Consider the following 25,320-nt stretch of genomic DNA (forward strand, 5'->3'; position numbering starts at 1 on the left):
GGCTCTTAGAGCGCTCTCTGTCTTTACACAACCACACTGAGCTGAGCAGTACTGGACAAGCTAAAGGCAGCACAATGTAACAACCCAAGCATTAAAAATCAATCTGTCAAACACGCCCTTTTCAGAAACTTGCCTAATCTTTGAAGCACAGTGAGGGAAGGTGAAGACAGATCATGCTGTATGCGTAGGACACAAGACAGGAGCAGTTTCCCAGCTCCACTCACTGCGTGACCTTCAGACAGCAACTTAACCCCTCTCAGCCTCAGTGGGCACTTTTGTAAAAGGGTGGGTGTGCTACTGTGTGGCCTCTGTTAAGCAGAGGGCCATACAAACAATTGAGACACTAGGTGGGTAGGGTAATACCTTTTACTGGACTAACTTCTCTTGGTGACAGAGACAAGCTTTCAAGCTACAGAGTTCTTCTTCAGGTTGGTGTAGTTTGAAAGCGTGTGTCTCTCACCAACAGAAGTTGGTCCAGTAAAAGATATTACCTCATCTACCTTGTCTCGCTAGTATCCTGCACCCAACACTGCAAACATACAAACACTAGGTTGTATTTATGATGGCCTATGCTTTCAGAAGTGACTTGTGATTTTTTTTTTTTTTTGGGTGCCCAACTTGAGAGCCCTAAACAGGGCCCAATGTTCATGGGTGGGGGCTCCTCACAGCTAGATCACAAGCCTTTGAAATAGTCATATGCTGGGTACCCACAATTAGTATCCAGTTGTGAGCACTGAGGCCTATCCAACTAAAGTGAGATGGTGAGCTGTGTGTGGTAGGGACCCATGTATCTTTCCCTTTGGGCTTCCCTCCCCGTACTCCATATTCTCTGTCCTATCGCAGATGGACACGTAAAATGTCCCAATCAGACTCTGCCCCTTAGGGCCACATTAGTGCCTTTTATCACACAACACCCATCTGGAAAAGCTACGAAACTAGCTGAGCTGCCTTCACACCCTTCTTAAAACTCCTTTCACGAATGCTGATCTCCTTTTCAGTGCAATATGCTCTCTCTCAGGCCTGGTTCCTAACTGCGGGTGTAGTTACTGTCTACTTTAGGTTACAAACATGGCTGGGTGTAGAGGTCCCTGGCGTCTTATGTGACTACAGTGCTGTGGCCTGTGAGTGGTACCACTGAAATATCTTAACCCCTCAGAATACTGGCTGAGTGAGCTTGAAACTGTAGGTGGAGGAATGAATGATTATAGGATACAAATTCACTTACGCAAAGACTAATGCTATTGGATTCCTTTCTGGAGCACGTGGGACAGAATTGTCTTCACAGAGGTTTGTGGTGTTGTTTTTTTGGCAGGAATGGGAGAAAAAAGGAACCAGTTAGGATGACTACATTTTCAAGGATGGACTAAAAAGACTGGAATTGCCTATACCTGGACCAGAGGATTCAGTCATTTGTAGGCGAAGGGCCAGGCTAGAGCGGCAAGCCATCCTGTCCTCTATCACCACCCTGGGCCACTTGCTCAGTAAAAAGACGTGGGACAATCTGTGATCATCAAAAACCATCCTGCCCATTCCCATGGCACAGCTGAGAATATCACAAATGGCAAGTCTTGGAATCAGCCTCCTACCCTGATTGATGTAAACAAGACTGTTACTGTACAGAGGGCTGGTTTGCATATGTCTACTTTGAAGTTCTATCATTGCATTATTAATGTTTCTTTATTAGTGATATCTCCCCTTGTAGCAGAGTGAGAGGGGGATGTGGTGCTTGTCTTTACAGGCCTGTGCTTTCTATACTCAACCGTCACTCCCAGCCAGTGTGGCTCAGGAAGGTGGCCACGCAGAAGTAGGGAAAAACCCGTTCTGCTGAGAAGAGAAACCTGCACTATGGAATGGGGAAGCAGCATTAGCCAGGCATAGGAAGTCAAGGTGCATTAGAAGGAAGCGAGGGGGAGCTAAGAGTACCCCTTATCCAAGTACAAGTCAAGTCCTGGAGTAACTGTCAGTGATACGAACCATGTAGCCACCTCAACTGCTCAGAATCATTTCCCCAGCCTTTCATGTGCCAGAATACAAGGATGATCCCTGCTTAATTGTCTGTCTGTCTGTCTGTCTGTAAGTAAAGGGGCAGGTTTTGGAGCGTGGGAGCTAGTTCAAAGGGATATGCCCAAAAGCTGTTGCTAGGAGATTGAATTTATCTTGCTTTATGAAAATAGTGAGGGTTGTCAGAGAGCCAGAGCCTCACCTGAGAACAACAGGATAGTGTTGGAGGTTACCTGTGAGGGTCTAATAGCAATGTTTGTTACAAAATGAGGGAGTAGCATGCAACCTCCCCACCCTTCAAATTATGTAGCTTTGGGTTGCTGGAGCCAGAGCCAAATTGCAGGGCTGACCCATAGGGGACGAAGGGAAATAACACCCCGCCCAACCACACATACATTTCCCTCATTACTGGTTTTCCCATCTGGGCCTAACTCGGAATAGTGCTGCCCTGGCCCATCTTTGTAGAGAAAGAGGTTGCAGGTCTGACTGAAAGCAAGTGGTTCTTCTGTGTGTGTAGTAGACACATATTACAGCCCCAATATTCTACAGCATATACAGACGTGTCCTGTGAGAGAGACCCCCCTACACTAATGCCCTACTCATGGGACAGGCTTAGCTGCAGCATCGCCAACCCTCCAGGCTTGCCCTGGAGTCCTCAAGAATAAAAGATTGTCATGTGATGAAACCTCCAGGATTAAGGCCAACCAAAATTGGCAAGCTACCTGAGATGAGGTAACAGCCAGAACAGAGGCCTGATTCTTCTGGCTTTTATAGTTGCCATTGGACTTTACACCGCATTGCTGTAACTGTGAGTCTAGCTGTATTTGAGGAGTCAGCAGAAGTTTCTATAAAACCCTGTCTGGTGTTAAAGAATTTTTACAACTGAAAAATGGACCCTGGAGTTGGAAGCCTGGTTGGCAAAGACTGAGTCCCACCCACCCACACTTTCCAATAGTAATTGTTGCTCATTGATTTTGCTCTTCTAAAGTTAGACATTTAAACAGGAGGGGAGATGAAATAATCAGCTCACCAACAGTGCTGGGGTCCTGGGGAAGGGCCCCCCCCCCTTCCTAGCCTGTGGAACCGACAGGCTCCTTCACTATCCAGCTAGGTTGGATTAGCTTTTTTGGAGCCCCTGGTTCTGCAGGCTGCCGTACCAAAGGACAGTTCCTGCCACGGCAGCTCTCAGCACCACAGGACTGGAGTCCCTAGGGATGCTCCAGCCCTGGGGGCAGACCCTGCAGCCGATACCACAGCATGGCCTTCTGCACACTCACCAGCCCAGCAGGCAAGGAGCTCTAAGAGGGGATGCTGACAGATTTCCTCAGCCCTGGTGTTTCTCCAAGACCAAGTGTGATCTCAGCCTTTAACACTTTGCATGGTCAGCAGCTCCTCTGTGGTGCAATTAACTCACAAGGGTTGGACAAGGAACTACAAGGCTGACTCACTCCACTATTTAGCCTTCAGCATTAATTGAACCACCAGGGCCAGAAGCAGGCAATCCCGCCAGGGACCACTAGGTGGAAGCGCAGCATCACACTTTCCTATTCTCTGGCTTTTTGATTAGCCAATCTGGCCCCACTCCCAGTTAGATCAGGTAAAAGGGGTTCTGCTCTATTAGACTCATTGGATCCAGCTATTTAACAAGGTTCTTATGCAGCTTCAAAGAATTAACACCCACAAGTCACCTTGAAACTGACTCTCTATGCCAGAGGGGGAGATTAAATGCAAAGGGAACCAATGAAGGCCAGCTCCACAATTTATACCCAGCCCTCCTCCCATTGTTGTTTTTTATTTTTTAAAAAAGCCTCATCTCTTCACTAGCCGTACAGTGGTGTTTAGCTGCTTTCCTTCAGTACTTTCCCCTGACCATCTCGGGAAGAACGCATTAGGGCCCTGCCTCGGCAAAGCCTGTCGGGAGATTCTGCAAGGCAAGACAGGGCAGTTAGTTCAGCATCAAATGCCAGGTTTGCCTTTGAAAGTCTGCCCCTAAACACAAGCGTTGCTGACTCCAGGCCTTGGAGAACAAGGAGTGCATTTACAAACCTCTAAATCCCTAGCACTGGTCTCTGTTACGTTCAGAAATGTAACGTAGACAAAGACACAACTGTGGTGGAGGGTCTCACAAAAATCCAGGTTTCTCTCCCCTCAACACAGGTGGGGTATTGGCCCCACCAAACTTTCATTTTCTACCCATCATGCATTTCCTGTCCCATGAGAGCCTTACCATGTCACCTCCCGCCCCCCTTTGCTATAACATGAAAGCTTCACTTTAGCATGTCATTGCATCCTGCCCTGTCCACCCCACACCCTTCTCCTGACATGGTGGAGGAAACCCTCTTACTTGTAGACAGAGCTGGAAGAACAGCTGCCTGATCCTCCATGCCCTGTTGCTGCAGAGTGGTCCTCCTGATGTATCTATTCCTAGGAATTACATCTAATACTGACTCTTATCAGGGGATTGAGAGCATCGAGCACTTTCCACATCCACCAACTGGGTGAGTCCTGACCCATGCTGTTTACCTACGACAAAACGTTAAACAGTGAATGCCTCTGTCATTGCCATGGTCTTCCTAATTCAATGCTGTTTTCTTGGGCATAACTGTGACCCATCCCGTGACGCTTTAAAGATTTTTTTTTTAAATAAAGGTTGAATATGTTAAATTAGGGGGCTGCTTTTTTAAACAGCAGGTGGTGGTTGTTTTTTTTTTAAAAGGAACAAGCCAGGACCAGTCCGTCTCCCCAGCTGATCACAAGTGTAACTGGTGTTACAGCCTTACACAAACCCAGAAGGGGAAAAACATAACTAACATCCCTTTTGTCCACTAGGTAGTAGCCTTGTGACATGCTGTTTGTGCTGCAAGCTCTTAATGACACTAACAGGAACAGGTTCACTTGGGAAGAGAGGGAAAATAAAATCGGTCATAAATGTATGTCTTAGCCCAGCCTTCACTGCACTCCAAAATGAAGGTAAAAAACCCACCCTCTTAAGTAAGCTGCCTGTTGCGTGTGTCTGAGAAAGGAGTCGCCACTTTGTGAATATAAAATCCCCTCCCTGAAACAGTCAGCTTGGTATCACAGCAACAACACGAACTACATGGTAAGGCCCAGGTCAGCCATCTCTGCTTCACCCCAATTGTGCTGGGTTTCTTGGTAGAGTTACCACATGCCCTGAGAACCCAAATCAACACACCCTTTCAGAGCTGCTCTACCCATAGGTTTTGTACTGTTTTAAATTATTTCCATTAGGGGTGGTGGGTTTTTTGCGTTTGTTTTTTTAACTGATGTAAAGTTTTATACCAGTAAAACTCCTAGCGTAGATGCAGTGAGACTGGTATAACAGTGGCTTATAGCAACATAGTTTATTCCTCTAAACTTCTGGTATAACTTATTCCCAAAGGTGTACACAAGGAAATGGTGCATAGACCAGTCTAGCTTGTCACTTTAGGGGGATTGTACCACTTCATAGTTAAAGCCGGGCAATTAGTGTGCATAGGCAGGCTCTAAGTACATAAAATGGAAATGAATATTGCTTCTCTGTCAAGCACATTAGGTCATGGTTGCAAAGTGCTTTGAGAGAGTCGCAGCAGAAAGGCACATATCAATACAAATTAATTAACAAGCCCATTACCATCCAGTGGACTATCGACAGCGATAGCTCAAAGAGAAGGAATAGTTTCTGTCCATACATCATTTATGGAATGTAAATGGGAGGAACAGTTGCTTTCCTAAGCGATTCTTATCTTTTACAAACCATTGCTCCTCCGCCTGGTGTTAAATGTCCAATTAATCATCCCTGGTAAAAACGACACTAAGAGACAAACGACACATCATGAATCATTCTGGTAACAAAGAATGCAGCCAAGAATCCAGTCACAGGGCAGGATCCTTCAAGGCGCTCCTCACATGAGCAGCATGGTGCTTCCTCAGGAGAGCTAGTTCCAATGAGGCCAACAGGAGCCCTCCCGTAAGCACGACGCAGTTGAGTAAGTGTTTGCACGATTGGGCCCACAGGCCGGCCTCTTCAGGAGTCCTAACTTGCATCAGATTTGCAGAGAACAGCTGATTTACTTCGCTCACGGCAATGTTTATCGAGTTAACGTCTAAATATACATCTCTCTATCACTAATCACTTGGTTATTTACTGGCATCTACTGGAGTTTTAACATATACACAACTCAGCATTCCTGTGCCAGCTGTCCATCAAGGAAACAACAGTGAACATCAATACATCTAGGCATCTAGTACAAAAGTCTCATTTTCTGTGAAAATGACTTACAAACACATTGATAAAATACAAAACTTGTTAGCCCTGCTCCTCATGGAAAAGTTCTCTGGGAATTTAATAGCGTTCAACAGAAACTACATGTAGGATTTTCAAAAGTGCTCAGTGCTGGTGTGACTCAGCTCCCATTAAAGTCTGTGGTAAAGTTTCCACAGAATTCAAGAAGTGCAGAGGCTGGCCACTGCCGAGTTTAATACATAGAATTTAATACAGGATCATTATTACAGTGGTGCCTAAAGACAGCTAACAGGCCTCTGATGCTGTACCAATACATAGTAAAAAATAGTCCTGGCCCTGAAGCGCTTGAAACAGCGTGCACATATAGTGTTTATATATCTGTTTGTCAAACATCTCTGTATCTTTTGGACATCGAGACACTGATCCAATATCCACCGAAGTCAATGGGGCTGGATACGGCTGTATAATATGACAGAAGCACAAATGGGACTTGTTCTGGAAGAACATCCATTGCTATAACGCCAGGGTTTTTCTTAACAGATTTCTTTTACCATCCCTTCTTCTTGCTTTGAAGGCATTGGACAATCCTTCACTGACTGCTGAGGTATCTCGCAGTCCGACGTAAACAAATCAGAGCAGCTGTCTCCTCAGCTCTTTTGAAAATCCGTCCACTTACTCAGATGCCTATATATGGATCTTAGGAGTCTAACTCTAAGATCCCATTTTAGAAGATCTTGCCTCAAATATTTATGGACATTGTTTGGGACAAGAACCAAATTACTCCACTTTCATCATGCATATTGTTTAGGCTTAGTTTAAACAAGCTACCTACGTTGTACGGGACAAAGCCTCCTGTCTTCACACAAGCAAAAATTCCCAGTGAAGTCTGATTAAGGAATCAGCAGGAACTGGCCCAGTATTTGTGACTTTTATAGGTTAACAACTCATCTCAACGAGGTCTTTGAACTTCTCATGCCAGTTACAGGTCACAACAACACACCTATCTCACTGCAAAGGCCAGACACCTTCTGACAGGAAAGCAACCAGCAAACCAAAGAAAAAGACAAGAAAACAGATTTTTTTCAGGTCTTCTGAGGAAGCAGTGGGAATGTTAAAGACAGACGCGCCTAGCACTAAAAGTAAAAACACTATCTCAGATTCAGTAGTTACAGAAGGGCAAGATGTTACTTGTTTTAAAAGGAGAGTCAGGGGAAATAAAGCTGAAGAGGGTGAAATGTATGGCACTCACATTCCACTTTATGACATGAGACCAGGCTTTCCCACTGAAGTCAACATACGGCCATCTGAAGGGATCATCCAACTTGCTATGGGGAGAGAATCATTCCTGTTTCCCATTAGTTAGCTCCCAAACACCCAATTACTCCCAGTGAAAATTTGGCATTTTCCTCTCTAGAAAAAGCTTTTGTTTTCACCCCAACAGATCTTACTCTACCACCCATTTTGCTAAATCACCTCCCCTCCTGCTGCTTGGTAACTGTGCAAGGTCCGAACAATCTTCCAACTTTTAGGGTCTGAACTTCCCATCAAGTACTTTCTCATTAAGGATTTCTGTTTAACTTCAAACTAGGCTCCAGGAGTGAATTTAAAGAAGGACCATGTGTAAGTGCCAAGCCACCTCCGCTTTTTAACTAAAAATTGCCAGATTATGGTCTGTGCATTGTGCAAGACCATTTTTGTTTTTTGAACTGAGATAGAGAGACCAGGAAGTTAAAAGGCAACCCCGATGCACTGACACCTTTCAAGCTGCAAGTTGGTTTTATTTTCCCCCTAAACAAACAAAGTAACTTTTTTTAGCCCAGACCCCACAAGTGCTTTCTCTGGTGCTCGTTATTCACACCTGTGTCATATCAGGATCTACACAGTGAGACAGTTTTATTTATGGCTGTTCATTTGGTAGAACATTGGTTCCTTTAACTGCACCATGACCACCTGGGTTTCTCTTTCGCCTTTCTACAGCAGGTCAAATAAGCCAACAGGTCCACCTGCTCCCATTGGCCAGCCACATCCATTCAGATATATACTGATTGACATACTGTCCTCTACAAGTGCAACAGACTGCAGGGACCTTCAAGTCTGATTCTGCAAACATGGCCAGGTGAGACATCACGAGTCTCCTTGACTTCAAAGCACAATGCCAGGTAGTAAATGTTTACAGGGCCTGGCCTCGTATGCGGCTGTGTCTGTGGCCTAATGTATCTGGGATTCGGTATATGAAAATGATCACAACAGTTCAGTCCCTTTTTAATGCACGTCATACTATGAGCCAAATTCCTCCTTCCTTTACAACAGGCAAACAAAGTCAATGGGACGTGCAACTGAAGGCATATTTAGCCCACCATGGTTAAGATATTGCAGAGGGAAGTCCTTGTCTGAATTACAATTTTCTGTCCATTCTGTCAAATTCTACTTGCTTCACTGCGGATTCATAGACAGGACAGGCCTGATTTTCAGCTGAGCTGAGCACTGCAGCTCCCATTGACGTCACTTGGAATAGTGGGTGCTCAGCCCCTCCTAGAACCAGACCCTAAGGTATTTCTATATTTCTGTGGTTTTCCCATTATCACACAGCTCTTCTGGAGTGGGGGGAACCAATAAAATAAGCCAACTGGGGGTTTCATTGGCCTTAGAGCTGGGATGAATTTGACCCAATGAGTCATGGTTCACTACAGATAGCAATACCTAGCTCTTATAGAGCATTTTCCATCAGTAGATCTCAAAACACTTTACAAAGGAGGTCTACCTCGTCCCCATTTTAAAGAGGCATGGAGAGGGGAAGGATACTGGCCAGAGGTCATTCAGCTGGCCCGTGGCAAAGCCAGGAATAGAACCCACGTCTCCCAAGTCCTAGTCCAGTCCTCTATCCACTAGGCCTCACTGCCTTTATCTCCATGATCAGCCTGATTTTCCCAGCACTTTCCCGACGTGTCGCCTTCTTAGCTGCCTAGGAATGTCATCTTCCACCAGTCGAGAAAGCTGACGAGGCATGGAACACGCCGTTTTCATACTTCTCCAGGGCTGTTAGTTTTATGCTGTATTCTATTCATATTACACACTAAAACGATGACACCAAAAAAAAAAAAATGTAAGGAACCAAAAGCCAAGCACTCAAAAGTTACGAAATGCCAGAATTCAGATTATCTGTGCCACCTTAACTGGGCCCCCGCATGTGTGGGCGCCTAACTCCTTACAGCTCCTTTGAAAAACTCAGTTAAACACCCTCCATCTTGCATATCACCATTCTCTGTACTGTGGCAGCACCTAGGGGCCCCAATCAGAGATCCGAGCTCTATTCCACTAGACACTGTATCTACAACCACAACAAAAAATGGTTTCTGCACCAAGGAGCTTAAAGTCTGTGGTTTTATCCAGACCAGTTTGCCCATCCATATTTTAAATGAAGCAAATTCATGGGGGAAAAAATCCCTGGTTTTGCCAGGCCTCTTCCCCACACTCAGCCTTATCCCAGTAAAATTTATGTGCTTCAGAAATGCTCATATTAGCAGTGTATTAAAACAAAAGTATATCTATATAGCATGGTTACAATCGTACAACATAGGTGCATAATCAAGCCTAAGGGTTCATTAGATCTATACAAATCTTCTCTGTATGCAACATAGTATGAGGAAAATATTGTAAATACCTTTATACTTTTAAGAAAGCACATTGCAATTACTCAAGTCGTACACTGTACGAAAGCTAAAGGAAGAAGAGCCAACTCTGTGTTAAAGGCAAGCTGCCAAAAGACAGTGAAAGTGAAGCAGAGTTTAACCTGTGCATCTGTTAGACAAAATATACAGCAGAAAATGCCAGAGTGTTGTAAATATTACAGCGAAGCAGGGCAGCAAGGGATAATAGCATAGTCTCTCTACCACCAACAAACCATGCAGGGAGTGCAAGATGACAGAGAATATTTTCAGAGCAGAATTTGGCTGGAAGTGGAACCAGCTCCCCAGATGTTTCCCCAGTGTAAAATACAAACTGTGGCTTTGGATGGTAGCCAAGAGACTGCTGTAGCCCATTCTTTCCAGAACAGAACCCATGGACACTTTTACAGAAGAAGTAACACCAAAGCGGCAACCAGGCCAGCCATAATTAAGGGAGAAGGGTTAGTGCCTCTTCCTGCTTCCAACGTCAGTCCGGCAATTGCGCTTCCGTCGCTGCTTGCCTCAGGCGCGGAAGCCGAAGGATGATCGACGGGCGGCTGAGCAGAGCCAAAGTGGAAGTTCTCCTTTATTTCTTCCAGCATAAGGTATAGACTAGCATTGCTGCTGTTGCAGAACTAGCTTTAATCTCCATGAGTGGGTTAGACCATTGTCCTTTAGACAGCCACCCTGTGAAATAATCGGTCTCTCTTTTGGTACATCTGTGTGACTAGTAAAACATGGGGCCAAGGCACTTGGATGAAGGGGGTTTTCTTCTCTTTGCTATTACCCTGAACACTGAACCCTAGAAGCTACAACCCTGAACACTGGCAGTTGCAGTTAATCTTTCTGGCTCTGCTCTGCGCACAGCAGAACTGGAGTTTCTGCTTTCAGTCTCTCCAAGGCGATGGGCTCCATGAGGAAAGCAGTTAAGAACAACATAATAAAGTAGTTAAATAGCCCCAGGAGAGCAATCGTGTATGTCTAATAGCTTCACAGGTGATCCACTGAGCGACACCCTCTGAAAGGTGCTGGCCTGGGGCCAGATTCTGTTCTTTGGAGGTGCGTGTGCAGCTCCTATCGAACTTATGGCTCAGCCTCGCCTGCTCCATGTAAAGCTGCCACGACCGCTAGCCTGCTGGGTGAAGAGCGATCAGCATAAAACCATTAAGGGAGCCAGACGTGCTGCCTATTATGGTTCCTATCCCTGTTCATCACAATGGTATTTCCGCCTTTCAAGGGGGCCAGTTTTACAGAGACCTCCCCCAACGGGAGGATAGAGCTTCCTGGTAAAGCCATGGAACGAGCGTTCCCAGCACTCAGAAAGGAGCCTGGGTTTGGCTTGGAGGAGAGGGGCAAAGAAAGGAGGCGTGATAAGCGAGGGTAAAAGAAGAGGGGCAAACAGAGAGTTTGCAAAAGGGAGCTGATGGAGACAGAAGCCGTGGTTGAATCCAACACAGCAGCCAGGTTCCAAAACACAGTAAGGTGCAGTGTATGCAACCGACTGCAACCCCATTTGTAACCAGCTCTGGAACCCTTACACTGCTGTATTTGTAGCACAGATGACTCGGACAAACCCCCAGCTGTCCTAGGGAGAGTTTGGCATGAACCAAGCATGCAGGATCGGGCCACAAATGGTATCGTTTACATAAAAAACCCAATTCAGTAGACTCAGCTCCTTAGCACACCAGATCCAAAGCAGTCCTTAGCTTAGCCCAGGATGTGTCCTCCGCACTGTGTGTGGACTACTCCGCTCTAGGCTTTAAACAAGTCAGTTTTCAGCCATCACCTACCGTTCGATTTACATAGTAAACTAATCTGATCTCTAGGACTAAAATAGCCAAGCTCATCTTGTAAATATAGCAACGTACGTATTAACTGCTGCAGCTCCATTTTAGAGTTGTTTCACGTTAAGGCCCTTCCTAACAACAACAAAATGCAGCTAATAAAAATGCCCATTAAGCCAAACCACATTACCTCACCCAGAAACAAACACAAACAAAGACAAGAGCTAAGCAAGGGAACATCACTGCATTTGGGATTGAGAAATCAGTAACGCATAACAAAGCCCATCACTAGCTCTCACTTTCATTTGTCTTCCTGTGTTTATCCAATAATTCATTCTAGTGACTTCAACTATAGGAATATTTAACTGGGGCTGGTAAGTAGCGTATGGAAATTACAGCCAGACCAACGGAGCTGAACTGATTTACTGGAGCTGAGGACCCGGCTCTTTGTTTGCACAGCCATACCTATAGTTTATAGAGTCATAGATTTTAAGCCCCGAAGGGACCCTCGTCTGACCTCCCCTATAACACAGGCCACAGAATTTCACTCCCTATTTTCGCCATCTAGATCGTAATTTCTGGTTGAGCTAGGGCATCTTTTTTAGAAAGACGTCCAGTCTTGATTTACGGATTTCAAGTGATAAGAATCCCCTCCACACCCGTTGGTCAGTTGTTTCAATGGTTAATTACTCTCGTTGTTAAAAATGTGCACTTTATATAGCTCTGTTTACAGATACATTATTTAGGCTAACCCCTTTCGGCTTGAACCCCAGAAGTACTCCAGCCTTCTCTAATAGTCTGCTGCCAACTCACAGATCTTTCAAACAACATACGTGAAACACCAAAATCTTGGAGTGGAAAAGCAAAATGGTCAATAATAAATATTGAAACACAAAATATTGAGTTATTACAAAAGAAAAAAAATATTGACTACTGATAAGCCCAGCTGGTGTCCTGTGTGAACTTGGAGACATTACTTCAGTCTCTGTGCCAGATTAAATCATTCATTGAAATACCTGGTGGTTGCTTGCCAGATCGTCTTGTATATTAATGGCTGCAAGCAAACATTAGTGAAAGGAGAACTGCACAGTGAAACTGCCCAACTCAGTGTCCCGACTGAGCGTGCCTTTTTGCATGTCGGAGAGCTCTGTTAAGCTGCTGCAAACCGCTGGGATTTCGTTGGATGTGAAAGTTTGTGGGAGGGACCGGTGATCTTGAAAAATCGCCCCTTAAAATTCCTGTTACAATAAAAATAAACAAATGTCGAGAAAGAAGAATGGTCCCCAATACAAAATCAATGTTCAATTCTTTGTACAGATAAAGTACATTTCAGACAATACTAGCAGATGCAATGGCAACAGGCACATACTGTGGTGGTGGTAGCCTGTATGAGGTCAGATATTGTGATCTCAGGTGAGAGTCAGGACTTCTGGATTCTATTCCTGGCTCTGCCAAAGTGTGTGAGCTTGAGGAAAACATTTCATATGGATCCTGAGGACTTGACCTCCAAGGGTTGAGGAAATGAACAGTTGTGAGTGAGTTGTTAACCGCCCTCTCCTTTCCATATTGCTAAATGAAAGGAGGCCGCAGGCAGAACCTTGCTAAATGGGATTAGGGTCCTGGCATGGGAAAGAGGCTCATGGTGTGGCAAATAGTGCAAACCAATGACTCCACACAATATAGGGTTAAAGCCTGAGGGCAGCTGCAGCTCCTAAGGACCCTGCTTCAGTCTAGGAACCCTCTGTAAAAACTGCGTCTACGCATTAGCAAAAGACTAATAGTCCGAGTCTCTGCTTCCCAAAGCACTAACTACCTCCCCTCTGATGCTGGCTGACGTGATCCCCTGACCAAGATAATCCTAGAGTTAGCTTCAAACCCACCACTTCCCAGTGTGAGAGGTGGACCCCTGTTAGTGCACTGCCAGATTAGTCTATGGGGAGGGGGTGTGGGGCAGAGAAGAGGGAGGGTAGGAAAAGCTTCAGAGTCTACTCTGTTCCCTGTCACAGCAAGCACAGTCCCATAGCCATGGGCAAAACAGCCCACAGCTCCTTGAAAGAGGTCTGCTCCCCCTCAATACAGGTGGGGGTGTAGTGGGTGGACCTAGGTACAATCCTATCAGCCCAAGCTGCTCTTCTCAGAGTGGAACTGAGGGCCACATGAGCCCCACGGAGCTGCCAGAGGACGCCACCAACCATTCACCCCTCCCCCAGGTTGTATGTGGAGCCTCTAGGTGCATTGAGAAGGGAAAAAACCCAACCGCTGCCATCACCACCACGGTCCCACATGAACTGAAGGAAAGGCAGAGAGTGGAAAGAGAGAAAAGAAAGGGAGAGAGTTTCACTTGTGCCAGGATATGGCAAGGAGAGACCCACAGGTGGCTAGAGCACAGGCGGCCAAACTGCAGCTTTTGAGCCAGATGCAGCTCTTTTACAGTTAAAGCGCAGCTCACAGAGCGCCCCACAACCCCATTTTCTGCCTACCCGAGCTCGGGGCTTCTGCCCTGCAGCGGGGTGGTGGGGCGAGGGGCTTCTGCCAGAGGCGACTGGTTCCTGATGAGAGTGGGGGGTCACAATTTAAAGGTTCACCCCCCCCCAACAAGTTGTGAGTCATGCCCCTCCATCACATTCTCCCCTTAACCTGAGTGGTCGTCCCTGCATCTTCCAGCTGTTTCCACGGCCTCTCCCCACGACTGCAGCGCCCAGCTGCACCATGTGACTGAGCGGGGCCATCAAATCCTGGCAAAAATCTGGAGGGTGGCATGTGACTCCACATGCTCTCCCCCCAGGGTGTCACCTCTGGCTTCTGCCCAACAGGGAGAGGGGTCTCGGGGCTTCAACCCCCACAGGGTGTGCCTGCTTCAGCAGGAGTGGGGCTGAAGCCCTGAGCCCAGACAGGCACCTCCTGGGGGGCTGAAGCCACAAGAACCCCCTCCCCACAGGGCAGAAGCCCCTACCCCACCACTCCACCGCAGGGCTGAAGCCCTGAGCCCCAGCAGGTGCGCCCCAGCTCTTGAACTTCTGAAGACCGTTGTTTGTGGCTCAGAGGGTCAGTTAGTTTGGCCACCCTGGGGCTAGAGGAAGCAGAGGACGTCTGCCAATCCGTTATAAGGGGGGGGTCTGTCATGAAAGGAGCAGGAATCTTTGCTCCTGCAAGTTGTATTTAGCATTGTGTTACGTGAGCTGCATCCAATACTACCTCTGCGGCCCTGAGGATGTCACATGGGCAGCAGCTCTGTGCTGACTGGGCCGCAAGCGACCTGCGGGCCGCCGGTTGAGAACCACTGCTCTTGACCATATAGCTGACGCTCCGGCCCCACCCTTGAGCTCTTAGCCCTCTGACAATGTGCAAGCCTCAACCTGCACTGCCGTCTGAAATTCACTGACTGGTTCCTGTTCAGCGAGCCTTACTGCTTTCACAGTGCGGTCCTTCCCAGCCTCGGCATTCACACCGGTAGCTTCCATTCCTGAGAACGCACACTCCCTCATTCAGGCACGGGTTAGGTTTGCACAGGTTCACCGGGTGTTTAGCCTCTGTAACAGAGAAAAACACAAACAGAACGGCAGGCTCTGGCGCATTACACAATATTAACTTCTCAAACCCGCCTCCGGCGTGAGCACGTTGGCATGACAGTAAATGTTGCCCTTGCAGGGAAAGTCGGTTGGATTTACAGAAAGAGGTGGAAGGAAATAAAATACTTGAATGGCAGAGACCCAAGCCGTTTGCCGTGTTGTTGTGTGTACATTGTAACAGCAAAACACCATCAGTTAAAGTCTAGAAAAGGTCAGGGAAGAGGATTTACTTTACTAGCTGTCCTGAGTAAGAGACTGGCATGGCTCCCACTAAGGCAAGGGCATCGGGTCCACTAACAGACACCCCACAAAAGAGAGTAAGACATGTTTCCTGTCCCAAACAGCTTACAGTTGAAAGCCCCAGTCCAGCAGTCAGATGCATTAGCACAGAGCCCAGAGCTCCTGCACAGGAACTGAGAGAGACCACACAAGACATGGGACAGCATCTTAGATTAAAAAAAAAAAAAAGAGGGTGGAGAGATTATTGGTAGAAAACAAGGTGGGAAAGATTTCTGAAGAAATGGGTTTTTAAAGGGGGATTTGAAGGAGGAAAGTGTGTGTGTGTGAGAGAGAGAGCGCACAAGCGCGAGCGCCTATCAGCTCTCCTAGCATAGCAGACTACAGCTGTCGGAAAGCCTCAGCACTTTTCGTGCCATTTTTCTGTAAAAACACAGGGTTAAGCAGCAGCATCTTAGAAGAATCTTCTTGTACTGTGACTGGCATTTCTGCAATAGTGTTTGGAGGTATGTGAAATTCCTCAGCTAAACAATTAAGTGGCTTAGAATGTGGGTCTTCTAACCACATCACTTTTGTTCTCTCACAACTTGGTGCCTGGTAAAGAGTATAAAAATCAGTTTCTCTATCCCCAAAATTGGCTCATTTGGATGCTATTTTCTATCAGGATTGTGTCTAAATAGTTATCCATCAGAGCAACTTGGGATCCCATTCATGAACTCTCCAGAGAAGGTGGGAGGTAATGCAAAATACTGCAATGCAAGTCTCTGCCCTCTACGGGGTGGAATAAGAACTACTCAACCACATGGTATAAGCACCCTTTCCCTCACCCTGCATCGGTTTCCAACTTTCTAATTCCAGAAAACCGAACACCCCTGCCCCACCCCTTCCCTGAGGCCCCGCCTCCTGCTCACTCCATGGCCCCTCTGTCCCCAATCCTGCAAACAAATGAACATGAGTATCTTTACACCTGTATGTAGTTCCGTTGAGTTGAACGGGACTACTCACATGTGTAAAGTTATTCAAATGCGGAATCAGAGCCATAGTCCTCCCTCTGCTCCATTTCAATCCCAGCAATAACATTAATTTATAGACTAAGACCAAAAGGCACTAATTCTAGTCTAACCTCCTGGATATCGTAGGCCATTAAATTTCGTCCCATCGTGCATGTATTGAGTCTAATAACTTGTTAAATAGCTAATGTTTGGCTAAAGCATACCTTCCAGAAGTGCATCTAGTCTTGATTTAAAGACTTTATGAGATGGAGAACCCACCACTTCTCATGGCAAATTGTTCCAATTGTTAATCACTCTCACTGATAAAAATGTGTGCCTTATTTCTAATTTGAATTTTTTCTGGCTTCAGCTTCCAGACTTTTTTTATGCCTTTCTCTGCTAAATTAAGGAGCCCTATAGTATCTGATGATATTTCCCCATGAAGATACTTCTACACCTCTCAGTCATCTCTCAGTCTTCCTTTTGATAAACTAAACATATTGAGCTCTTTCAGCCTCTCATGGTAAAGCATTTTCTCTAGCCCTCAAATTATCTTTGTGGCTGTCTTCTACACCCTCTCCAACTTTTCACCATCCTATTTAAAACAGACACCAGATTCAGATAAAGTATTTGTTTCACCAATGCCATATACATATACTCCTACATGCTGGTGTTGCTCTCCAGAATGGATGCATGATAAAAGGGTGAATAGGTCAAAGTGAATTTAAGCTTCAAATGCAGGTGAGTCAGACAGCTAGTAAGAATATAACTTGTAAAACAGAAATTGGGGAACTATTTTACTTTCTTGGAGGATAATGGGCAATCCAAAAGGGATACTAAGAATCTGCTCCACCCTTAGCTGTATTTGCTTAATAACTTGTCAGATATTGCTCTTGTACAAGTACAAAACCTGAGTTGTTCATGTCACATCATCCGTATAAATGTTTTGTATAATGCAACATTGGTGCAACAGTTCTATTCCATCTATGAGAAAGTGGACGACAGTTCATGTTTGTCAATGGTGGTAAATTGTGGAAATGATAGACCAATAAATATATTTTGATTTCATAAATGCCTATATTGTAATTCTGTGTGTGGAATTAGGACCACACATTATCACAGCTGCAATGGGTCCATTAAAAAGGCCCACTCCTGAAGCCCAAATACAAATCCACAGAGCACAACCACTGAAATGCACACCTGTCCAGATACCTATATAAATAAATCTGGACAAACTGACTCCCACCCCTACATGCAGATACACACGTGTATTCATGTGTACACATGTAGCATGCCCTAACACTTATACTTCCACATTATTTATTACTGTTGTTTTGTGCCTAGAGACCCCAACTAAGATCAGGGCTCCAGGGTGGCAGGTGCCGGACATACACATAAAAAGAGAGAGTCTGCAACAAAGAGTTTATAATGTAGCTAGACAAAGGTGGGGAGAAATGTCTGATACATTGGCTCTTCTGAAATTACTAGTCAACAACATTCACTTTTTAAGAAATAATACATTTCTTTTAGACTTCCCTGCTCTTTTAAACACTTGTTATGAAATGAACACACACATATTTTATCTCATTTTTTTTGCGCACAAGCCAGCAAAAGGAATAAAAGTCAAAGAGTTAGGCTGCAAATTTTATTCACACGGGTATACACACATGTGGCAATACACACAGCTCCCTACACAAAGACACACAGGCTTTTACACACATACAATGCATACATGCACACACACACTTGCCTACACAGAGACACTTTTTCATATACTTTTCCAGGGGCTGCCTAAATCACCCAGCCGGGAAGGGAGGAGGGTGGGCTGGAGGGGAAAAGATGGGATGGGGGTGGAGGAGAGGGGATGGGGGAGGGAAAGAGGCCAAGAACGAGAGCAGGGGGTGTGTGAGAGGGGGCAGTGAAGGAGAGAGGAGGGGGTGTGGGGGGTATGTGAGGTGGATGGGGATGCAGGGGGAGGCAGAAGGCTACAGATGCATGACGATGTGGAGGGCACAGGGGTGTATATGGACATAATGGGAGTGCAGCAGTGTATGGAGGTGAACGGGTGCACGGCTGCAGGGGGAGCGAGGGACATGGGGGTGGTGGCTTTGGGAGGTGGAGAGGATGGGTGGGAGAGTACTGTAAGGGGTACAGGGCTGGGATGGGTAGGTATGGGGGCAGGACGGGATGGGACGGGGGAGGGATGCAGTGACGGGGGTGGGAGTGCAGGGGGTGGGAAGTGGAGGGATCCAATGACAGGGGGATCAGGGTGTGGGGGGGTTGGGGCAGGGAGGGATGCAGTGATGGGGGGATGGAGGGTTGGGGCGGGGAGGGATGCCGTAACAGGGGATGGGGGTGCAGCCCCATTCCCAGCATTCTGAGACGGGGATACACACACCTCGAACTCCTGGGTGCCGGCACTGGGGCGACAGACAGACCGTGGTTCGCCGCAGGGCATGTGCCGCAGCTGGAGCCCATCCACACGAGGAGCGTGAGGAGAAGAGGGCCGGCAGCAGCTGGACAGGTGCGTGCTACGCGACCCCTCAACAGCCACCTTCTGAGCGTGAGTCGCACTAGTTCCTCCCCTGCCCTGACCCGGCCAATGGGAGCTGCGCCTGTGGGTGGGGCAGCACCCGGACCCCCCGCTCTGGCTGCCCCTAAGGCTAGGAGCTGGACATGCCAGCTGCTTCCCAACCCAGGAGCCGTGCAGCATGGTGGCTGGCGCCACCAACCGGATAGTCAACGGCCCGGTCAGTAGTGCTGACCAGAGCCGCCAGGATCCCTTTTTGACCAGGTATTCCAGTCCAAAACTGGACACTTAGTCACCCTACTCTAGCCAGTAAGCTCTTTAGGGCAGGGGTCCTTTACTAACTCTGTGTTTGTACAGGGCCTAGCACAATGGGGCACAATTCTTGGCTGGCGCTTGGGCATTGTCACAATAAATACAGTTAGTATTAACTACACCACTAGCAGCCACTGGAGAATCTCCTTTAGCTCAAGAGAGGAGAGGCTTAGCTTTTGAAACAGAAAAATCCTGCATTCAATCGACATTCTCATTAGGAAGATCCAAATGGCCACGGTGAAGTTCCTTGACAGGATTTGTTACCGTACACAGACAACGTCTGCATTACAACAGACACTATGTGGATTTCTACTGTCCAGCCAACCATCAGTGGCACATCCTTTAGCAGAAGATTAACATCAGGATTCCAGTACCAACTTCCATGACCTGTGACCATTATTTAGGTTTTACACTGAACAATTCACTGATCTGCTCCATCTGTCCAAGCTGGGGTCAAGGAATTGGGGTGGCGGGAGGAGTGTCAAAGAGTGCACTGAAAACACTAGCCTTTGATCCAAGCTACCTTTCACATACTTTTAACATCAGAACCCATGATTTTCCTGCCTTTGCAATCATCACATGGCCTCTGGTTCTGTTATTATGTCTCCGGCTTAAAGCAGAAGTTGAAATGATAGATTTTTCTCTGTTACACTGTCCTTGTCCCCAGCCTTGGCCCACAAACAATAGTTACCAGCACACGCAAATAACAGCTGCAATTCAGGAAATGCTGTGTTTCTGCTCTGTAATCATGGACTTTTGCCACCTTCTCTTCTACAGCCAAGACCTACTGAACACTTAAGCAAAAGTCTGAGAGCCTAAGTGGAATTTTCCTCACACGTAGACCCTATCAGCTTTCTCTGAGCATGGGAGAATTTCACCCTTAATACATATTTCTCTACTGCACATCAACTGCTATTAAAACTGCACAGAGAGGTCAAGATTCCCCCTTGTTTCTAGTAAAGTGCTATGCCCTAGGAACATCACCCTACACTGACCCATGATCACCCTGTGGCTCTTTCTCTTTGTATGCCCTATATTAAGCAGCTCTGAAGAAGGGGCACTTTAAGGCCACTCTGTACTCTGCCACCCACAATCAAAGAGACAAGGTAGGTGAGGTAATATCTTTTATTGAAGTAACACGTGGGTGAGGTAAAAGATGTTATCTCACCCACCTTGTCTTTCTAACAGGGACCAACATGGCTACGACCATACTGCATACCCACAGTCAAAAGTCCATTCTCCTCTGGTGTATTGAGAATTCCTGAGGAATTACTGACTTTCCCAGTCTCTTGTCTTTAAAGGGCAACTGAGTGAATAGAAGGAGCTGACTAGGTCTTTAAGGTCGCACTGTTACATGCTATGCAAACATCCCAGACTCTCGGCAGGGAGGAATTTGCAGGTTGTGACTGAGAAGGTTTTCATGTTGTCTCAGTCCACGGGACGTAATTTTAATTGTAGGAATTCCCAGAAGTTTGTTCTCATGTGCAAACAGAAAATTAGCCATGCCCTGAGCACCAATTGTTTCACATACCAGCCAGTTCAAGTAAACATCATTTTCCTCTTGGGAACTTAAGCCATTTCATTTCTTCAGTGGGGGAAGCATGACTCACTTGTCTTGTGGGGCATCCCTTCATCTTAGGGCCTGCAGTCTCCCAATCAGACACCTCCACTCCAGGTCAAACACTGAGGTCCTTACTTAGGCAAACTCCCACCAAAGTGAATGAACTGACCCTGAAGGTCAGAAAAGCAATATAAATACTCAGCACACAGAAAAGAAAGAGACCCCTTGTTTTGCAGCAGGGACCCCTAAAATCCATTGCAATCTGCTTCCACCCCACCTACCCCAGCATGCTAGTGATTCACCATAAAGCTGATCAGAGCCTCCTCAATCTGCCATGCCCCCAAAATTCTTTCTGCATCATCACATTCCCTTCTCTCCCCCACAGACAAAGCTGGGGAGGATTTGACAGTCCTTTTTTCTTCTTTCCCCTAAGCATTAATTAGTGATTAACCTACATCCATTTAACGCCAGCAATACATTCCTAAGGACTCTACTCGGTAAACAGAATACACTGACCCTTCTAAGATGAGCTGATTATTATGCCTTTGCAGCCCACACATGATAACTTTCTGATGGGCCAGCTTTTAAGCTCTCTCCCCCGTCTTGGATAAAGGCAAGTGCATCTTTGAAGATGAAACATGGATCAGCTGGGACTCTTTTGATCTTTGATGCTTTCAGACAATTACAGAATGTTCCTCTGACCATCTATAATCATTTCAGCCTAACCGCCTTCCAAGTGGAAGAGTTTAATCCCATTTCATCTCGACTTTATCTGCTCATAAAACATTAGCACATCTGCCATCTCTCTTAGCCAAGGCAGTGCTTTGAAAACGTTGTTCATTCCTTCCTGAAACAGAATTACCCAATAGAACCATTTCCCATCTATCGAAAGGCTTGACCTTTAAAGCAGTTACTGGGCATAGAAGTGTTATTCTATTTGGCTAGGCACTTATATGGCCCTCATCCTGGTAGTAACTGAACACTTCCCAAGTATTCAAGGATTGATGGCCATAACATCCCTTCAGGGAAGAATTATTCTCATTTTATAGACAGGGAACTGAGGCACAGGGAGACAAGGGACATTTGCCAAGATCACACGGGACATCTGTGGCAGAAATGGTAACAGCCCAGATCACTCAAGTCCCAGTCTAGTGCCCTAAACTCAAGACCATCCATCCTACCTAATCGCCCTCATTTTTCCATATTCAGATGATGATAAATATAGCTGCAGATCTCAAAGCACTGGATTTGCCTGTACTGGCAACAGGGCTTCATTATAAAACAGAGAAATGGCAAGAAGATAAATTGAGTCTTACCCTGTATAAATATATGCCATAGAAGGGCCCAGTGCTGCAAGTCACTGAGTAGCTCCTGCAAGCAGCACTACTGACTTGCTCAGCACCCTGCAGGATCAGGCCTTAAATCATTTCAATGGAGCTGCATGTGTAACCCACACACCTCCTGTGTGTGGTGTTCTCTCCCATCTAGTGGTACCGAGACCACTTAGAGAGAGCGATTAACAAGTCTGCTGTACAGTCTTAGCTAACAGCCATATGGATTTTAGCTCATGCGGTAGAGGCTCAGGCATTTAGCTCTAGAGTTCCAGGTTCGATCCCGCCTGCTAACAACCGGGGTCTGTTGAAACTATGGCACTAAACACATGGGTATAAACATCAAGTACCTATGTATATTCTTAAAACTAATTTACAGTCATCACCTGTATTCTTCCTGCTTAATAAAAGCACCTCTAACTCTTTAGATCACCTGTGTCGTTACCTTTACACTTACCTGTACATCTCATAAGAAAATACAAAGCAACAGCTTTTTAAAAACACCCCAGAAGGCTGAAAGTTATTCCTTTATCCCCCTTTCCTTTGATCATAAAAGGACACCGTTCCATAGTTAGCAATGGGGGCTTTACCCCAGCTATCTGGGGGATTGCCCAATTCAGAAAAATAAGGAGAAAAAAAGACAATGAAGAAAATAAATTTTTGTCCATGTCAGGTCCACGTGCTTATGAGGGCTCTTAATTTAATGGAATAGCCCCTTCTATGTGTTCCCCCTTCTCCAGTGCCCCAGGCTGTGTGCACGTGAGCCCTCAGACAGCAGCTTTTCACTGAACAGCAGAACACTGAGCGCACTCGCAAAAGTGCCCCTAATAACGGGGACCGTTTGCAATGAAGGCAAGTTACAGTCGCCCCACCTAAACGTTCAACCTAAAGCTACCATGGTTAGTTAGTGGCCAGTAACTACAAGGGCAAGCAAGTCAGCCGTGAGCAGCAAGTGGACAGGGGACAACAGGAAGGAAATGATGGGACTGAGCCACAAGTTTCAGATCTGGATCCAAAGCCTGCTGAGATAAAGGACTCACACAATCAGGTGTTGGAACCTTCCTTGTGGCTCATAAGGAACTTGTCACCAGCTGCTTTGAAATACGTCCCCTCTTCGTACCCCCAGTAAGAACATTGCATTGGATACCTTGCAGTGTATGTAGTATGTGACATCCTACACATTTAAAGCAAGATTTAAACTCTCTTGTGCCTCTAACACACAGAGTGAAGCTGATTTAACCCAAATAGGATTACAACAGGCAACCACAACTGGTAAAGTAGCCAAACCAAACCTCATGGACTGGACCGGGGCTCAGTGAGACCCTTGGGTTTGTCCGTTTTATAAGGCTTCTAACAGCTGGTTTCTGGGTGCAGCGGGAGAACTGAGAAAGGGAGGCCAAAAGCCATCTCACCTTCACATATTCTTTCCATAATAAAGTCTTTGTAATTGCGCAGATCATCGTACGATGAAACGTGGACCAGGCAGTTGGGAGAACCGGCCACCCTCAGCAGCGTCTCCCTCCGTACACCCCCAATCCCGACAACAAACACCGACACGCCGTCGCTCCGCAGCTGCTCAGCTGGAACTACTGCATCCTCGGTGCCGCTCCCGTCCGTGATCACAACCACGGCCTTGCTCACCCCGGGCCTCGCCCCCTTTGGAACGGTCATGACGTCATCATGAATGTGCAGCAAGGCTCTGCCCGCGGAGGCCGAGCCACCAAGGAAAGGCGCTTGGCTGATGGCTTGAAAGAGAGCTGAGCTGGTGACGTGCGCGTCCAGGGCAAATGCAGTGCGAGCCCTGCTGCCGTAGACCACGAGGCCGATCTGGGTGACGTCCCGATTGATACTGAACTGCAGAGAGCTGCTACTGACAAAGTTCCTCACCCGCAGGAAGTTCTCCCTGCCAACTCCAGCTGAGGCATCCAAGGCAAAAACCAGATCCAGAGACTGGGACTGGCAGCCTGGAAAGGAGAGAGCAAACTTTAAGCCTTTCAGAATATAGTCATTATTGACCGAGCAAAGCAGAGGAGCCACCTCCCGTAGGCAAACACATCACTACTGGGCAGTAATGAACTGCGGCATTATGAGGAATGGCAGATTGCAATTCACAATTCATTGTTACAGGAATATACAGCCCCCTCGTAATGAGCAGCTAGAGAAGATAATCCCCAGCTATACAATCAACACAAGCGCTACTGCATTAGATTATATTTCTAGTTTCTTTCCACTTGTTACACTGGTTCGAGCCAAATCCTTCACCTTGAATGGTCTCTTACTATATGTGTTAACTACTTATGCTGATCAACCTGTTTCACCTCATATTTAGCTGTGACTACCTGAGTACCTTTCCCACATGTGACAAAGAGCTCTGCCTAAGCTCGAAAGCTTGTCTCTTTCACCAAGAGAAGTTCGTCCCATAAAAGATATTACCTCATGCACCTTCTGTCTCTCTGTACCAAGGGTATTCCTTTTTCAGTCAGAGGCTTGGCCCTGTGGTCTGAGCCCATAATTGGAGGAGCCAGGACACTCGGGTTTGATCTAGGCTCGGACAATGACTCCCTGGGAAGCTTTGGGCAAGATACGTACCTTCTCTGTGCCTCAGTTACCCCATCCATAAAACAGAGATCATAATTCTGACTACCCTCACTCTGAGGGGCATTAGAAGGATTAATTACTTATGGCTAGACTGTGCCGTTGAGGCCCTGTCACAGAGTGGCCAGCACTTTAAGAGCCTCACCTGTGTCTGATGAGCTGCCCCCCAGCTAAAGCAGTGAAGCCAGGAATCAGGTGATAGCTTGGAGATCACCTTGTCCTCATAACAGGCAGCAAATAGCTCATTTGAGCTAGAGAACTGCAGGGAACAGGGAAGGCTCCTACAGGCGTCTCTGAAGCAGTGGAAATATCCCAGGTTATATGTGGCTCCCAGGCAGGCAGCCTGTGGAGCGTAATCCTGTAGGGAGCTGTCTAGGAAGAAGGAGGGAGCAGAGAGGCTTGCCTTGATGCCCAGGTAGATGTACGGAGTAAACAAACTCCTGCAGAAGGGTCTGGATCAGAGGGGAAGTTCACGGTTGAGATGTCAAACTTGTGTTAAA

General features: G+C 46.6%; 2 protein-coding genes across 7 annotated transcripts in view; one reads left to right on the forward strand and one right to left on the reverse strand.

The window, feature by feature from the left end:
• The window catches only part of AFAP1L2 (actin filament associated protein 1 like 2), a 122,629-nt gene extending 120,563 nt beyond the window's left edge, over window positions 1-2,066 (forward strand). For all 4 annotated transcript variants that reach the window (XM_048856997.2, XM_048856998.2, XM_048856999.2 and 1 more), the window contains one exon: window positions 1,313-2,066. In XM_048856997.2, coding sequence (XP_048712954.2) covers window positions 1,313-1,339 — 27 coding nt within the window. In that variant the 3' untranslated portion in view covers window positions 1,340-2,066. The remainder of the gene's footprint in view (window positions 1-1,312) is intronic.
• Window positions 2,067-5,344: 3,278 nt separating this feature from the next.
• Window positions 5,345-25,320, reverse strand: part of VWA2 (von Willebrand factor A domain containing 2) — a 75,235-nt gene continuing 55,259 nt past the window's right edge. For all 3 annotated transcript variants that reach the window (XM_075131066.1, XM_048857000.2, XM_075131067.1), the window contains 3 exons: window positions 23,638-24,189; window positions 15,101-15,223; window positions 5,345-12,931 (listed from right to left, as the gene is read on the reverse strand). In XM_075131066.1, the coding sequence (XP_074987167.1) occupies window positions 12,798-12,931; window positions 15,101-15,223; window positions 23,638-24,189 (809 nt within the window). In that variant the 3' untranslated portion in view covers window positions 5,345-12,797. The remainder of the gene's footprint in view (window positions 12,932-15,100; window positions 15,224-23,637; window positions 24,190-25,320) is intronic.

This window comes from Caretta caretta, chromosome 7 (assembly GCF_965140235.1).
Source record: "Caretta caretta isolate rCarCar2 chromosome 7, rCarCar1.hap1, whole genome shotgun sequence".
Lineage (NCBI taxonomy): Eukaryota > Metazoa > Chordata > Testudines > Cheloniidae > Caretta > Caretta caretta.